General features: G+C 41.3%; 1 protein-coding gene across 37 annotated transcripts in view; it reads right to left on the bottom strand.

Moving 5' to 3' along the window:
* MAP2 (microtubule associated protein 2) overlaps nucleotides 1–17,975 on the bottom strand; it is a 226,993-nt gene that overhangs the window by 22,244 nt on the left and 186,774 nt on the right. For 7 of the 37 annotated variants that reach the window (XM_061459052.1, XM_061459161.1, XM_061459105.1 and 4 more), the window contains 5 exons: nucleotides 15,805–16,062; nucleotides 9,666–13,445; nucleotides 9,215–9,421; nucleotides 8,671–8,805; nucleotides 4,648–4,709 (listed from right to left, as the gene is read on the bottom strand). In XM_061459052.1, coding sequence (XP_061315036.1) covers nucleotides 4,648–4,709; nucleotides 8,671–8,805; nucleotides 9,215–9,421; nucleotides 9,666–13,445; nucleotides 15,805–16,062 — 4,442 coding nt within the window. The remainder of the gene's footprint in view (nucleotides 1–4,647; nucleotides 4,710–8,670; nucleotides 8,806–9,214; nucleotides 9,422–9,665; nucleotides 13,446–15,804; nucleotides 16,063–17,975) is intronic. The other 30 variants (XM_061459187.1, XM_061459302.1, XM_061459198.1 and 27 more) reach the window with 14 other exon arrangements.

Here is a 17,975-nt window from a genome sequence, read left to right as displayed (position 1 = left end):
CATTCTTCAACTGTACCTTGCACTTTCTTTTGGAGAACAAATTTTAGCTACAGCTTATTTTTTCAATTCAGGATTATTAATCCTGGTGTCTTATTTCCTTCCATACTTCTTTTACTATGGTTAGAGCAGTGGACATGTATGTTAGAATATTTCTGAATCTATGGGACACATGGCCAAAGACAGTCTTGCATAAGCAGATAAACAAATATGATGATGGTGCCAAACAGTAAAAGACAGACCAAGCATACTGTTAGCACAGAAAAATGGAAATAAAGAGTGAAAACAGTTTTTCAATGGGGATAGTCATCAACTCAGCATCAAGCAGATGTGAAACACAAGTGAAATGTAAACATGAAGAAGCTAGGATGGACTGCTGAACATCTCTTTCAACTGCAACTTCTTCAGCATGGTCCCATACATAGACCAGACTTGGATCCTAGAGCACTTGGCTTCTGCCCTTACTGCTGGTGATTAGAACTGTACCCTCCTACACTGGGGACTGAATTTGTTTTCAGGGAATATTAACTGATTGAAAGTTAAATTGTTTTAAACTGGGAGGGCACTTTAATACTGCTGTTCTTTGCCACTTACCCACATGCAAATGGGTGCCACTTCTCAGCAGAAGCAGATCCATATAATCAATAGAAAGAAGATATGTTCTTCTAGTTGTAATTTATTTCACTTATGTTTCCTCTGGAGAATCTCCTTCGGTTTTATCCATTTTGTAGCACAACTCTTGTAGCCTAATAATCAATTCTCGTGCCACTGGATGTAAGCTTTGCAGAGAATTACTCAAGATTCAGTAGGTAGAGAATGTGATCCATGGGGTTCATCTATACATCTCCAAGCTAACTCTCTCTACCAACTCTGCTACCTTACCTTAGTATCTGATTTTGAGTAGGGCAAGCAGTCTCTTGGGCCTGCTGAGGAAGGCCGTACATAACAACTGTCTGTATCAAGAAAAGTGGCCCTTTTAGTAGTTAAGGAGCAAGCTGAGCTGGGTCTTGGTGGGAGCAATGACTTTGCTCTAGACTTTGAGGCAGGAATCTTTGACAAAGAGGCAGTCTAGTCATGAGAAAACAAACAAAAGAAAACACAACATGAAGCTGGACAAAAAGAACATACATGCAACATGGAGCAAAAAAAAGAAAAACAAACCACCACCATAACCCAAGCTATGAATGCTTTCCTTGTGTCTGGTAATGGTGTCTATGCAGTTCTGACATGCATGCAACTTTCAGTTCTGTGTTGTTGGACTGAAATCCTCGGGGACTGTACAGTTACTGATTCTAGGAAGTACTTTTTTTCTTCAGATGCTGTATTTGTCTTGTCTTCCTAGGACAAAACTGGTGCCATATATGGCATTTCATTGGTACAGCTGCTGGTTGTCTGCATTAGAAACAAGTGCACAACTACAGGAGCACCAAGAGATCCTAGTCCTTTAAAACCCAGTTGCATTTTTGAAATATATCCCTCCAGGCTACAGTCAAGAATAAAATCGTGGGAATCTTAAAAGCAAAGTTACAGCAGTATTCCCACACTGGCAAAAGGACATGACAGCATTGCTTCTTGTGTGTACACACAAAATCCCTAATGCACCCCTTGGCAATGTAGTCCTGATTCAATCTGTATTCACACTAGCATGAAGATACAAACAGGAGTGATCCCAACAGGTCTGTAATTACAGGATTTGGTACAGAACTTTAACCATGAAAAATCTGGCATTTGAGCAAAGTCAGTCACCTAGACCTTCTCAATGCTCAGAAAAGGTGTATGAGTTACTTCTCAAGTTGTCTGTATTAGAAAATGAGAAAAGAATGGGTTATCCAGCCCTCACAGGCATCTGGCTTAGGCTGCATACCCAGCCCACAGAAATCTGAAGCTGGTGTGCTCAATGTCATCTATGATATCATCAATATAATTAAAAGCTGCAGAACTGTGTAATAAACCATTCCTGTCCTTCAACAGCTGAGATGACTTCTGTTGGTTATCATCATCCATACCAAGTAGCAAGGCAAGAAATTACTTCAAAGGATGGAAGTGCTTCACTAGCAAGAATATATTCCTAGAATGACTTCTGCAACATATTTATGCCTCTTTCTGTTAATACTCGTTTCACTACCTGGGAATAAACAGAATAAAGTCATTAAAAATTATTTTACACAGAAACTGCACAATGTGTGTTTCTGTCACATCAAAGGCTTCTCCAGACTTTGATTTGTCACAGCTCAATTTATGGGTCCCATCCACTTGTGAAACTTGGGGCCATATTTACAAACCTACTAGGGTGGTTACTAATGCTGAATTTCTGGAAGCAGAGTTGGGTGGCCTCAGGAAGCAGACATTCTGCAAACACCTTTCTCCTGTTTTTCTGAACTTTAGCTATAATGAAGCACACACAGTTTTAGGCCCAAATGTTCACTCTGTGGTTTTTGCCTTGTGGGTCATGCAAATGTTTCCCCTAACAAGACTGGAAAGCTTTTACAGATTAATATCCTACGCATGATGTACAGACCTTGTCCTCTTCACTTAAACTGCACACAGTGACCTCCATGAATATGTGCATCTAATGTGGATGCTAAAGATGGACGAGACTGAGATCTTTCAATGGAACAGCTGGGGAAAAGGCATGATCTTGGGCTAACACACTGCTCAAAGGTTATCACAGTCTAGATGCCCTCAGTGTTATTTAGGAAGCAAGTCACTTCTTAGCATCAGCAACAGAAGCAGAATCTTGCCCAAACGGATTTCAGTGACATGCTGAAGGCTGGTAGAGCAAGTAAAGAAACCAAATGTCTCAATCCCTTCCTGCCCTTTACCCAGAAAACTGTTCTTACTCTCTTAGCAATGCATTACCTTTGATCTTTGTTACAATTCATGTTGCTGGAAGTGCTAGCTGTCCACAGGACACATCTATATAACTCTAAGACTCGGGAATTGCTCAAGTTGGGATGCAGAAACCTCACTTTATTTCAGAGGTGTTCCTAACATGACTGATGTTCTCAACATCTCGCTACCACAGGTACACAGCTCCTTCCAGCAGATGGAACTGCTCAGCCTTTCTGAACTTGTTCTGCAAAGCAATAGTAAACTTGTAGTTTGAAGATAGGTAACAAAACTGACTGGGTTGGATGACCTAGCCTTAAGCAGTGGAGAGGACAAAGCTGCATTTGAAGGACATAAAAGCTGAAAATCAGGAAGAAATACAACAAAAAGGAGAGGTCTTTATAAAAGCAGAGGTGAAGCCAAGGCACAGAATAGAAAATGTCTAAGGGTTGTGTAACTGTAGCAATCAGAGAAGCAAAGCAAGAGGAAGAGAAAGTAAGCAGGGAACATCGCTATAGCTGATCTTTTCTGTAAGTTAAGGGGACAGCAGATAATCTGTAGCAAGCAGATAATTTCAGAGAACGATCTTGCAACTTATACTTGGGGTACTCCATGAACACAGATGACTCTGAAAATGGGCTGGTATTGACTTCTTTTGTGAATTGATCATCCCTTAAGAAAAGACAGTAATAAACCATACTGTTGACTCAGACCAGAAACCTGTCTAGGTATTTCTTACTGTACTAGTAAAGAACCTCTAGCAATTTTCCCAGTTACGAGCTGAAATGAGTCAGACCTGAAAACCCACATGAAATCCCAGAATCCATGGCTGAATCCAGGTCTAAATTTCACAGCCTCCTCCAAAGCCTCCAATCAGTTATGCTGCTATCATCATTAAAAACTTTTTATGAGTCATAAACTATGTGTAGCACTTTATGAGGCTGATCTTTTTGTTCCTCAGAGAATTGACTATCTGTTTGAAATAAATCATCCATGGAATACATGAGGAAATTTAGAGGGATCCTAAGGAACTATTTAATTGTTAATGCTGGCTAACAATAGCACAGTGCTGTCAGTGCTATGGATGTGTATTAGCATGTGTCAGTGCCATGTAAAAACCAGTTGCGTAGGGCACAGGGAAAGGAGGTTGGTTTCTTGGGGATTTTGGAGTGATGGGACAGGAGGAGGAGTGTAGGTTCAGCGTGGGAACAGAGTTTGAACACTGCAGTATTTACTGAAGGAAACAACAGAAGAAAGCCAGACAGAGGGAGCAGAACAGGCTGAAGAGCAGCTTAAGGCAGGACACGTAACTGTTAGGTTGAATCACCAGCAGAAATCAGCAGTCCAGGAGACGGTCATTCAAAAAGCATTTAATTGCATATAAAATGCTACCGGCCAGTACAGGCAAGAGCTCTGCAGAATGTATGGCTATGAAGCGGTGCATCATACACCCAGTGAGTCCTGGGGGAGGATTTCTGCCTATGTAGCAACTGAGCAAGGTGGCTGTATGAATCGGATGCTGCAGAAAGGGCCAAGGTACACAGTTCATCCCAGGATGACAACTGTGTGCAGCCTGTGTGCCCCTATGAATCTGCAAACTGTCATCACCTACCACTTGGAACTGTAATTCAGGTTATTCAGGAAAGGTGGTTTTAATTACTCTTTTAAATGAATAATGAATATGGCAAACAAATTCTAACTGGAACACAAGTTTTAAATGGAACACACGTTTTAAATGGAACACACAATTACTGAATTAACACAAAAAGATCTGAAATAAGGACAAAGGAGATTATAAAGATGAATGATGATTTTACTCACTGAGAGTTTTTCCTTTGCTTGTTTAAATACACCAGGAGCCTGGTTTGTTTCACCACCTGCTGCTGAGAGACCCAAAGAAAGACTTGAGAGTTAAAAACAATAATAATAAGCTTAATACACTTGTTAGAACAATTAAATGCCTTGGAACTACTGTGCAAATCAAGTACTTTGTGAATTACTTTCAGTGAACTGTATACAGAAATGTACCTGCCTTAAACATGTCCTATACTCGAGATAAAATGGTAGTCTGCACATTTCAAAGTTTTGTATCCATGTTTCTTGAAGTCTAGAAAATACAGTAAAATGTTCAAGAAATAACTGACAAGTACAAGAAGCTTTGGTTATGAAGGCACAGATGCCTTTGCAACCTGATTTTCAGGACTATCCTCTAAAAATCAGGCTCCTTTTAAGTAATCCACAAATGAAAATGTTGAGAGACCCTAAAATCACCAGTTTTCAAAATGTTAGGTAAAACTCCTCATGGGAAGAGAGAGCTGCACTGTTGAATTATCATCCTAGTTGCGTCAACAAGGTCCGTGTGCCATGGGTCAACTAAGGCCCCAGACTTCAGCAATTCAAATTCTATCTGTGATTTCAAGTATGTTAATTTAGTGTTTTGTTTATTTGATAGAACATAGTTTGAGGTAAGACTGTGCTCTCTGACTTGGATTCCCTCCTTATGAAAAGTTTTGGAACAAAGCAGCTTTTTGGAAAGCAGGTTATTAGTTTCACCCCAACACTGCTGCTCAGGAAGTGATCTGCCACACAAAAACAGAAGTGAAATCTTTCGGCATCTGTGCCAGGATGTCCTTAGTAAATGTAGAGGCAGGACAGTCATCACAGGTGACAACCTTCTGACAGTAAACCCAACTGTCTTCCAACTGTAACCCAACCACAATGCATCATACAGGACAGAGCCAATTCATTTTCTCCTTTCCCTGTGCAGTTCCCAGGCATGGTGAGGAGACCATTGGTTTTCTGCAACACTTCCCACTCTAGTTCTGCCATCTTAATAAAATACTTATTTAATAAATTGAAGAAGTAGGGGAGAAAGCTTTTGAGGAGGAAAAGAATGTAACTGTGTACTTCAGTTCTGGATTCATAAGAGGGATGAGTACAGCACAGTCCTCCTGCATCACATTTTACCGCATCCGTTACTGCTGGGTTTGTTCTGGTTTGCATCTCTTCTAAATAATCACAAATAGCATCCTTCCTCCTTCTCTTGGCATGGAGCCCTAACCAGCCACCACCATGAAGTGGAAAGACTAGCTGTGCTGCTTGTGTGGACTTACCTTGAGAGCACCACAACTTCTCCATCTGAACAAAACATCTCTAAAGGCACTGCTGCCAGTTTAAATACACAACAAACGTGTTCTACCTCAGGGGGTAACCCCAGAATTGAAGACAAGGAACAGAAGTGTATCACTTAGTAACTCCTACTCATAGCCAGGTAATGGTCTGAGTCTTGCCACTGTAAACACCCCTCTGATGGCACAACTACAGTGGCATCTTACAGCCACTAACAAAACACCAGTCAAAACTGGGGTTTCATTCATGAACCTACACCAGCCAAGGCAAAGACTTTTACAAGCCTTTCCTCAGAGGTGGCCATGAAGTTTCTTTTTCAAATGGCCCAGGTGAGTCTCTTAAAAAGAATATCCCTTGTGGATATGGCACTGAAAGTTACCAGTATTTGCCAGTGCTCACCAGTGACATGGGAATTTTTTTCTGGTGTTGAGGGGAAATGGGAAAGATGTCATTTCCCTGGCCACTGTGTAGAAAATATGAGCAAGTATTTTTTGTAGGCACTTATATGTTCCAATTTAAAGTCATAGTAAATGAAACATGGAGGTTTTCACTGACTGCAACTCAAAAGTTATACAGACTACACTGTTCAGGGACTTCCAGTGACAGACCATTGGCCAGGTATCACTAAAGCTGACAAGACTATTCCAAATAGGACACAGTGACAGTTAAAAATGGCTTCAAGAAACAGCGCTATATTTTACATAATAGTGGGAGAGAGACAATGTCCCTCAAAATTACAGATCCTGGAAAGAGCTAGTGAAACACGAGATATTTTTCACATTGTTCACATTGTGGTGCAGTTCAAGCTCTCCTGCTTTAGAGCCCAAGCCTCAAAGTTCAGCCCTCATTACTGAAGATTTTATGATCAATCTGGCTCCATCATTTGTTGGTTGCTTTCTATCTCAGTATTTAAATGTACCAGGAATTCATTTTTCTATTACATTCTTCATTTTGACTAAAATATCTGCTGCACTATGTACTGGAGTGAGAGAAAAGCAGCTCTGACAGTTGCCAGGCAGCACACGTTTAAGGCACCAGGCAGATTCCTTATGCAAGTCTACTGGTGTGACTCAGGCCTCTGCAGGACACTATGGGCCAGAAGAGTTCAGAGGAGTTATTCGTAAAGTGAAGGCAAGACAGCACCAACCACATGGCTGCAGAAGGGTAGGCAAAGGTGGGAACACTACAGAGCCAACGCTTCCCCCCTCCCCCCATTTCCACAGCTTACTGAACTCCTTGGGTCTTTTGAAAGAATATGTGAATTATAGGTCATAACTTCTGAGCTGATCAAGCTGTCCTTCAGCAAACTGTAAAAGGGAGTTACAGGAGTTGTTCTAATGCTTTTTAAAGATTCCTCTCTCCTTGGTACTCTGGTCCAGGTGCAAGTTAGGACAGCCTAGAGACTGCAAACTGAGGAGGAGTCATCACAGCAGCACAGAAGGGTCTGGATCAGCCTTTCATTCCCGGGCTTCATTTCTCATGGGGGAAGCAAGAGGAAGTAAAAGGACCAGATTCCCCCAGAGGAGCAAGGCGATGGGACTGAATATTTAGTTCTGTTTTCCTAATGGAATACAATCAGCAGACAGTACAAACTTCATACAGTTGAGGCATGACATTAAAGGTACCCTTGTATAAGTATCTTGAGACTGATCTGAATTTGGAACAGGAGAGACTCACTGGTACAAAACTGAATAGGAGTGACTTCTTAGGAAGGACACTTTTGGTACTGCACTGTGTAACTATAGGATGGGTAATCCTGTTCTTCATTTCTAAGCTATGAGAAGAGGCTCATGTAGTTCTACATTGCTGTGCATGGTTCTTCTCTTAGTAGCCCTGGTTACACTCTTGAATAACTGCACTGCAGCATGCGGCTGTGTTACATGACAGAAAACCTCACCTCTTTTAACAATTTCTTTGTTTTAAGATCACCAACAAAGTAAAGATGTTCATCTTTCCACCCTGAACTCACAGTAACAATGAATAATATGATGAAAGTGCTGAAAATATTCTTTTTGGTTTGCTAAATAATGATACACCTATCAAGCTGGAACAGGAATCATTTGTTTCATCCTTTCATCTTCCTCTACCAAATATTAAGATTTGTGCTTGGAATGCATTCGTAGTGTGAGCCCAGATTTCTTCTCTCTCAGCTTCACGCTGCGTGTGGCTGGATTCTCCCTGTGGATTTTGACTGTACAGCAGAAACATCAGTGACAGATTGGGAAGTGTCAATATAGATATCATCAATTAACAAAATATAACTCTGAAACACTTCTTATTATGCATGAGAGTAAAAAAGCAAAGTAATGGAAATGCATCCCATGGTTGAAGCTGTCAACATTTTCCCACCAGAAAAAAAAAAAGGCATAATTAAAAAAAAAGAACAAAAAAACCAAAATGATGAGTAGGGATTCCTACAACACCACACTATAAGCATGATGCCAAGTTACAACCACAGCACTTGGAGGTCCAAGCAATGACAAGCATACATGATCATGGCCTCCAGTAAAGAAATAAACCAAAACCAGGAAAGAAAGAAGAAAAATGATACAAGCCACAAAAAAAAAAAAAAAAAGAAGCAATACTATTTGTGAAGACTGATATTCTTGGAGGAAGAAATAAAAAACAGAGAAGCTGCTATAGCCATGAGAGTTACAAAAAGAAAAATGTCTATGTTTGCCAGCCACATTGCATAACTGAACAGAACGCAGTCACCTGTCTGCTTCCGTTTAACACAGGAGAGATGAGTTGGTCTAGTATATTTGATAGCAGGTTTTAAAATGATTTTCCTGGAAGGAGAGTGGGTCTGAACCTCAGTTTTTTTAGCAAGTTCAGCTTTCTTATACACTGCTATGGACAAAAAACACAAAAACATAGAATCAGGAAAAGAACCCAGCAAACAATTTCATGACAATACATCAAGCAGCAGGCCCACTGCTCCACCACTTCAACCCAACGCATCGCTTCTACCAGGGTGAACAAAGCCTAAGTAGGAAAAGGGGGGACCACTGGTGCATTAATGTCAGGTGTGCCACCCAGTGGTCAGTGGGGATGCCTACAGTGAAATGGGGCCGGTGGAGCAGTGAGCCTTGCACATTGGCTTTTCATAAGAGTTGTACACTATCTCATGAGAAAGCACCACCGCTAATACGGTTACGGTGCACATCATCTACAACAGACTAACCAGATAGTACTGTACAACAGTAAAAAAGTAAATAAATAAAAATATATATATTGTAATAGGGAGTGTTAAATGAACCTTTTTTCCTTCTCACTTCATCTCTGGAGAGTGTGCTAGGTTCCTTTTTAGCTATTTTCCTTTCAGGAGTAGAAATCCTGCCTCTCCCAGTTTTAAAAGGTTTCTCTTTTTTATGCTTATCGAGAGATGATCTTCGCAATTCTCTCTCTGCCTTCTCCTCTTTAGGAACAGTCTCTAACTGTTCAGTCATGATGCTCCTATCATCATCTGTAGGATCAGAGGAAATTATAACAACAAACAAAAGATTAGTAAAAAATGTTAACAATACTGAGGTGGAGCAGGGAAAAATAGTTGAAGACAGAGTAGGCATTAATAGAAAAAGGCAGACTGTTTTACCATTTTTCTGAAACATGCTGAGATTACTGTTATAACTATAATAATCTTGCTCTTTGATCATTATGATTTGAAAGCAAAAGTATTTAACAGACAAAACAGAAAGGATAATGCACACCTTGAGTATCTGCCCAGAGACTGTCTGTGTCCATGACGGATTCATCGATTGTTGTTTCATCTTTGTAATCGTCACACGTCTCTGTCTTGTAGTCAGTGAGTAGGATTTCTTCTCTCTGGGGTGAAGCAGGAGCTTCTGGGGAGCCCTCCTTGGGCTCAACTTGAATGTCTGCCATTTCCTCAACCTCCAGCTCCTCTTCAGCCTGGGAGTCCCCTGTTTCAATGTCTTCCTGCTGAGTAGCAGCAAAGCGCACACTGTGAGAAGCAGATTCACCCTCATCAACTGTTGTCTGGACCACTGTGATAAAGTCATCCTCTACTGTCACCACTGATTCAATAATGCCCTTCAGTTCAGGCAGTGCTTCTGGGCTGCCCTTGGCTAGCATTTCTTCAGTAGTAGGTTTCCCAAAGTCTGTTTCTGAGGGCATTTCTGATATGAGATGCTGTTTATCTTCTTTGATTTCTTCTAGCCCTACCTCTTCTTCCTCATGTTCTTCCTCTTTTGAGGCCCCAGCTGTCACTTCACATGGCAGCAGATTTTGGACTTCCATAGGTTTCACAGCTGTATCAGGAGTCTTTTCAGTTCCTTCTGCAGGCTGTGGTATACTCTCCATCTGAATCTCAGCAGGCTCTTCCTGGAGAGGCTCAGCTTTTGGAAGGAGGAGCTCCATAGAAGGCTCCTTTGCTGGTAACTGTGCAGGCAGCTCTTCATCAGACACAGGACGCTTTGCAGGTTCTGCTTTGATATCCTCTGGTTTCAAGGATTCTCCATTCAAACTTTCTTGGCCTTGGTCATGCTCTCCACTAGATTCATAAGACTCTTCTTTATCAACTGCCTCTTGATGTACCAGATCGGGCTTAGTTACTTTTTCTTTAATTTCTGTTTCTGACAGTTTGCTGCTGTCCTTCACATAACTAGGCTCGATCTTGGAAAGTACATCTGCATCCTTTGCTTCTCTGGACAAGATGGTCTGATCTTTCTGTTGAGTATCTTTGGGTTCAGGCTCTGCTCTTTTAACAGAGGCTTTGTCCTTCCCTGACAGGAGAGAAGTAACCTCGCTAATCTTAGCTTCTAACTGACTCTGATATTCTTGGTCAGCTCTCATTGCAGCCACTTCCATATCATGCTTTATAGCATTGTAATCCGGTTTAATTGGAGCTTCTACCTCAGCTAACTCAGGAACAACACAAAGAGTCTTCTCCTCCTTCTCTATTGATGAAAAAACAGCACCTTTTTCTACTGCTGTCTCGGAAGCTGATATTCTGTCATACATGGTATCGCCAGTTACATGAACTTTATCAGCCACACTTTCCTCTTTCATTTCTAAGATTGCCTCAGGTCTTGTCTTCTCCGGCTCTGCACCTTTAATGAGACAGACCTCTCTAGAGTCAAGATGATCTTCATTTTTTTCTAGCACAGTATCCAGCTTATCTCTTTTTTCCTGCTCAAAGTCCCTCGCCAGAACAGACTCACCAGTGGCATGCTGACCTAAGTCTTTTTCACTGAGGAATTCTTTGGATTTTTCAGCTGCTGCCAGCTTCACTTCTATCAAAGACAGGTCAGGAGCTACGCCGCGTCTCAGTTTCTCATCTGTGCCTTCATAAAACGGACAGGTTTCACTCGTCAAATTCTCACTGTCCTGAACTGGAGAAGGGAGTGGGACTGTGTACTTATTAAAAACACAGTAGCCCAAGTCTTCTAGCTGACTTTCAGCTTTGAGAGTCACGTGGTTTTCATCTGTCACAGGGGGCAGGGCTGTGCTGCTGTCTTCTACAATAGTGTCAGAAGAAACTGATTTCTTCTGTGCCACCTCAGCATCTGCACTCACAGAGGCTAACCTAGATCTTGTCCCTGCTAAGTCTAACATTTCAGGCAGGTCAGGAGCTAGGACAGCCCCATTTTTGTAATAATCTTTGGCCAGGAAAGGTGATTCGGCCACAGTCTCAGGCTGGACTTTTTCTTCTGCCATTGCTTTTTCTTCTTCAATATGTTCATCTTCCTCTCTACTATCAATAGGGAAACAGGGAGCCTTCTCCAGTGCTGGTGTGGTTGCTGGCAAGTAGTCATCACCTTCATCCATACTGCCACTAGTGTTAGTTAGAATATCTGAAGCAAGGGGAGAAAGATCATGTGCACGACCAAAGCTAAATCCTAAAGCTATGGAATCCAGGCAGGACATGGGCAAGTTAATAGACATACTTCTCTGTTCAATTGCGGATCTGCCCCCAAGTCCCAGGCTCCTACTCAGAGTTAGGTCATCTTTATTTTTACTGTGGAGTTCTCTCTTATCCCCATAGACTTTGGGGTCAATTGTGAACATTCGTTCTGTTGGGGAATTCGGCTCTTCTGACTTGTCTGGTGTAAAGCTCTGAGCCAGGGTACTGTACCCTATTTCATGAGCAGGTGCACTCTGCTGCTGATCCAATTCTGTCTGCAGTTCTTCCTCCTCTTCTTCTTTGTCTTCAGGTATTAGACGATCTGTCTGATAAGGCTCATAGACACTCTCTTTGGTGTCACTTAGCTCATAGTAATCACTGCCTTGTTTCAGAGCATCTGCTTTGAAGGCTTCCTCTTTCAAAGCAGAGGTTTCAAAGTACTTTGACATTCCTGATCGATCCTCCTCTTCTTTGGTTTGAGGAGCTGAAACACTTGTCTTATCTTTTTTAACATCTTTCTCTTGAGAAGCTTCCATAGTAAGAGTCTTGTCAGTGGTTAAACTTGGTGCCTCAGGGGCTCTCTCTGTTACTCTGGATAGCTGAGTGCTATCAGGGTGCTCTACTGTTTTCTCAAGGGTCAGTTCATGGCCTAACTTGGCTGGGAGTACGTGTGTGCTTGGCTGCGCTTCCTTTTTCATGTCTACTGTTGCTGGGAGTCCACTTTGGTCCATTTCTTTTTCTGCTGTGAAAATATCAGGTGACTTTTTAGCTTCACCAGCCTTTTGAAAGTCTGCTTTGTCTAGGAAAAGTGCCTTAATTTCAGGTTCTGTGGTCAGTTTACCACCATCTAATGCTTGAGCATCCCCTTTATCATAGAAGTCATACCTTTCTTCTTCATCACTCTCATCCTTGGTCATGTCCTTTTCCTCCCCCCATGCAGGGATTTTCTGGGTGCTTGGCGTTTTCATGCCATCTACAGTTACTGCTGAGACTTCCTGCAGAGCTAGCGTCCTGTCTTTAGTGAGATCTTTGGCAAACAGTTGGTCTGTGGGTTCTTGTTTTGTTTTGGAATTGTCTTCAAGTGGAAGCTCCTGGGGGACAGCAGGAGACAGACCTGAAGGAAGTTCACTTTTGACTCCTTCTGCCTTGAATTCTGATAGCAATAGAGAACTTTCACCATGGCTGATGGGACGATCTCGGACATCTTTAAGATCATCTTTAAATGTCATAGACATAGCTTGGCTGGATGGTGGAGGCATATCTGCAGTCCTTTCTTCTGTTTTGCTCCCTTTAGGCAGTTCAAATGACAAGTCCTTTTGTTCTTGAGAAGCAGGAGGCTTGGCACCAGGTTCTGCAAAACTGGCTTCCCCTTTCTTTTGTGAATCAGTTTCCAAGATCTGTTCTGATAGAGGTGAAGGCATTTTTTCGGTGTCTTTGCTCTGTGAATCCTTTTTCTCTATAGCCTCTGTTTTTGATGGCTGTGGAACTAAGGCATCGTATTTAGGTTTCTCACCAGTCTTACTGTCTTTCCCAGATTCATGTTGCTTTGTGTCTAATGGTTCTGCTGCGAAAGGGCGTGCGCCCTCCTGGACACGGAATTCCATCTTCGTGGCTGCAAGTAAATCTGAAGTAGTTTGTTTGGGTTTTATAACAAGATTATTTAAAGCACTTACAGGCAGGCAGTCATGTGGCTTACAACAAACAACATCTTGGTATGAATGATGGAAAGCAAAGGGAGAAAGATGCAAACATGCAGCAAGGCCATCCACTTAGAAATCTGTTTTAAAGTGTAAAATCCTAGTTTCCTTTCAATATATGAGGTTTTATAGTGAAAATGTGAGTTGAACACATATAAATATGTGACCACTGAAATGAGATGATTTCATGTGATTTCTTCATTTCATGGTTTGTACACAACAGCAAAACCACAAGTAATCCTCACTTCCCTGGTATGCTTTGATGGACTCTTGTAGCTTATGTTAGATTTGCAGTAGTCAAGTCTGCAAGATTAATTAAGTCCAATCAATGGTATCTTTGTATGGTGCTGACATTTAAAACATACACAGTTATACATTTTTCTATCCTTTTTACATTTTTCTTCTACATGTAGCCTAAGACAAATAAATATTGCACACAAAAGGGTTTACAAGTGTCAGAAGAGGCTGGGGATTTAATCCTACCGATTTTTGACATTCAGTCTTTGGCAAATGACAAAAATCTCACTGCTGTCATGAAACCTGTATGTGCAAATCAGCAACTGAGCTTTTAATAGTCCCAGATCTTGGAGGTCTAGTCTTCAAAATGGACAGCTATTTTCAGCTCTAGCTGAAGTCAACGAATACATGGCTTGTTTCAATGACTGTACGTCAGGCCCTAATTAAATTAATTTGAAACAAAAAATGCTGCTCTTATTGTCTGCCACTATATTTTTAGGGAATAATATCTAGTTGTTGGGGTTTATTTTATCTGCATTCTGTTATCATTAATAGCTTGGTTTTTTTTTAATGTCTTATGGAAAATAATGATTTCCATCCTACAGAAATCTTCCTATCATGGAAAATATGAAGCCAGACACTGCAAAATGTGGCAGAACTTTCTGCAGTGTGATCTGTAAAAAAAGTTTTATGAGTGGTTTTCCAAAGCTTGTTACAGCAAGCATTGGGCTGACTCTGAATCTCTTTGTCTCTGATTTCAAGTCTGCAGAGCCACCTTTTTACTTTGATGAATCAAAATTTTTTAGACCAATTAATACCAAAGCATTGGACATTCTTTAAATATTTCCATACATTAACATTTAATCAAAATGGCAACTGCCATTCAAAACTCTACAGGTAGAAAAAACAGAGGTCTGCTACAGTAATTTTGCTCCTTTATATTTTTACATTTGGTACATTTGACAGTCCCATGAAGTATAAAAATATGGCCAGTGAGCCCATGTTAGTCTTGTTTCACAGGAATTAAATAGCTAGATACTGGCTTTCTTTATGTATCCTACTGTGCCTCTTACTGTAGTGCAAATGAACAATACCAATGACATCAAAACATAGTCTCACTGCCAAGAGAATTTAATATTCTTTAGCTGGGCCAGCCAGAACACCAGCCTCCCAAATGCAGCATTTCTTAGCCAGGTAGTGAATGGGTACATTACTACTCCACACAGTGTGTCTTTACACTCTGTTGCGCTGGCTGCAGAGAAATACCATTAAAAAATAGCCTAGTTCTTACATACTGAAATATGACTTCAGTAAATATTTTGCTGAGTGAGCAGATCAGAACTTCACCCTACGACCCCAAGCTACTGAATTGCTTCACTATGAAGGCAAACATCCCAGTGGAAGTGATGGAGGTTTTGCCAAAGAAGGTCATTCCAGCAGGGTTAAAAATTTGTGATAAGGTAAGACACAAAAAATCAGAGTTCTGTCAATGACTGAGGAGAGGAAGGGTAGGCTTCGATGAATGGCAAGGATATGACATAAAAAGCAATAGCTTTAGGGAAGCTAAACCAGAATGCACTGAAGCACACACACAAAAACCCAAAACCAAACAAAAAACCTGCAGACTGCAAATGAAAACATTTCTAGAGTTTAAGCCTCTTTATGTCATAATCAAAGTCAATAAATCTACTTTTTGAAAGAAAAGCAGATGAATCTCTGCACCAAAAAGAAAAAAATGTACATAGATTAGCAATGTGACTGGCAAACACATCTGAGATGGGGGAAAAAGGCTTAGGCAGAGGAATCAGCTTAGCTGCAAAGCACATTTTGTCATGGCAAAGTAAAAAATCAGGAATCAGCCGCAGTGGTGGGAAACCATGTTGTCATACGACACCTATGCAATCATATTATCTGCTACACACTCTTCAAGCATAATAACAAGAGCAGTCATAAATGGGAAGAACAGGAAATGAAGCAGCCTTGGAAAGCACTGGAGAAAGCTGAAGGATTCACTGGCAGCAAACACATGCAAACCTAAGGAGGACACACCTTCCTCAGCTGAGGAAGGGGATGTGTCTTTTAGGAGTATTTCCGCCACAACAGTTACACTCTCCCTGCTGGATGCCACACTTGGCACTTTGTCTTCATGACACACTTTGGCCTCCAAACCAGAATCCGACTGACCCTTACAGAGGCCTTTTGTCTGGTCCGAAGGCTCAGTGGGCCCATGCTCTTTCCCCAATTGCTTCCCTGGAAGAGCAGCAGGTTTCGCTTCCACAGCCATCAGACTCTTTACTGGTTCTTCTTCTTGGGGATGGAAAAAGGAGGTGACATCAACACCAACAGTAAACACCAAGCACACAGCTTAACAGGACTGCTTTTACATAACACTTTCAGCTCTGAATATTTTGGATGTAATTGTGTCAAAGGACAGCTAGTATCCAGCCATTTTAGTCATTGTGGAACTGAATTTTCCTTAAGGTAAAAGCCAAACCAGAAACCCATCTCCCCCACAGAAACATGATTATGCTGTAAGATGAGAACTGAAAGTGTTTTACAGGTATACCTCTCCCAGAGATGACTGGGGGTCAAACAGTCATTGCAAATGGAGATGGTATTGAACGATGGATGGCTCTGAGAACACCAACGCATCAATGATCTCAAAGTACACTGGTATTTTTCTGCTAAATGCTCTGTTCAGTCCAGTACAAGACATTCAACTGAGGTGGAGGAAGGTATGAGGCATTAATTTCTTTCAACTGACCTTGGCAACACAGATTGCTAAATGCCAGCTAGTCAATCTACCATATGAATCCTGGATTTGGTAAAACATGAAGCCCCTTCCATAGGCTTAATAAGCCCTGTGCATAGCTGATAGCTAATGGTTTCACAAGAATTCAGCCCAGAGTCCTACACTGAGCAGGTTTATAAACAATTACACCCCTAGGCTGCCTGACATCTGAGCTCTATGTGTGAAAAATCAGTTTTAACACCAGGACTCTTCATTTCCCTTCCCGTTTCCCCACCAGCCCCTAGGCTCCTTGTCACCAATTAAATCAAAGAAACCCACGAATGCAATATAGCTACTTGTTCATCTGTATTTATGGTAGCATCAACTTTACTCATGCCATGTCAGAAGAATGATTAGAAAAGTCTCCATTCTGGACCGTACTCCTGCCATTGCTTCTCAGACAGAATACTACTGTGCTCTATAAGTGTCCCTTCCAATAAGAATTCAGGATTCAGTGTGAAAACTTTGATTCAGCAACATACTTAAGCAGCTGATCAGCAGCCATGCTGCAGTCAACCTGATGACCTCTTTGGGTTTAATGCAAGTCTTACGATTAAGGGCTTTACTGAATCAGACTTAAAACAAAGTGGCTTCAAAGCTGGCAGTGGCTGTATCCAGCCTCTTGGCATTGAAGTAAAACCTCTTTACTAGGGCTTGATTTTTCTCCTGAGTCTGGGCTGACAAAGAACACACCATTAACAATCCACTTCAGTTATGGCCTTTAAAAACTGATTTAGGGAACATAAACACTGAGGCTGAGAAAATATTACTATGTAAAGTACAACACATTATTAACAACATATAAAAATGTAATTAAGGTTAGATGCTATATCTTAAATGAACAGAAGACAGAAGATTCAGAATCAGAACTAGACTGTTACAAGGATATTGATGCATGGGCAGATTACAGAGGCAGCCTGGCAGAACAGGAGATGTCCAACTACAAGAGGCCCTGACTTGAATAACTTGCTTTACTTTTCTTTTTCTGATTTTATCAAGTTTTGTATGTGCATCTCTTTCAGTTAAACAGTCCTAAGGAAAGCCTCTCATTTTACTCTGAGCAATTTAATCTGTACACCTCCATTTCCTGAGACACTTCACACAATGTGCCATGATTAAAACTAATTACTCACCACAGCAGAAAGTTATCCCTGTCTTAACAAAGGAATCCTAGAGACTGACTTTGTACAGCAGACTCTTTAATGCCAAACAGGCTGCTAGCTTACAGGCAGCAAGTGAGGAGGGTTGTTTCATAATGTCCATCTTTTCACTGATGATCCACCTTATTTCCCAGTTTTTTCTCTCTATTCCTCATAGGTGTTCTGAGACTTTCCACTTTCACCAGAGATAGATGCATATGACTGAAAAGGAAGCTGACCAAGAGCTAACCAATCCAAGAGTGCTCCAAGTACAGCTACAGGCACCCAGA

Source organism: Pezoporus flaviventris, unplaced genomic scaffold (assembly GCF_033815535.1).
Source record: "Pezoporus flaviventris isolate CSIRO_AGI_PZ_B2104156 unplaced genomic scaffold, CSIRO_AGI_Pfla_v1 ptg000001l, whole genome shotgun sequence".
NCBI lineage: Eukaryota > Metazoa > Chordata > Aves > Psittaciformes > Psittacidae > Pezoporus > Pezoporus flaviventris.
This window is presented reverse-complemented; position numbering and strand designations above follow the sequence as displayed.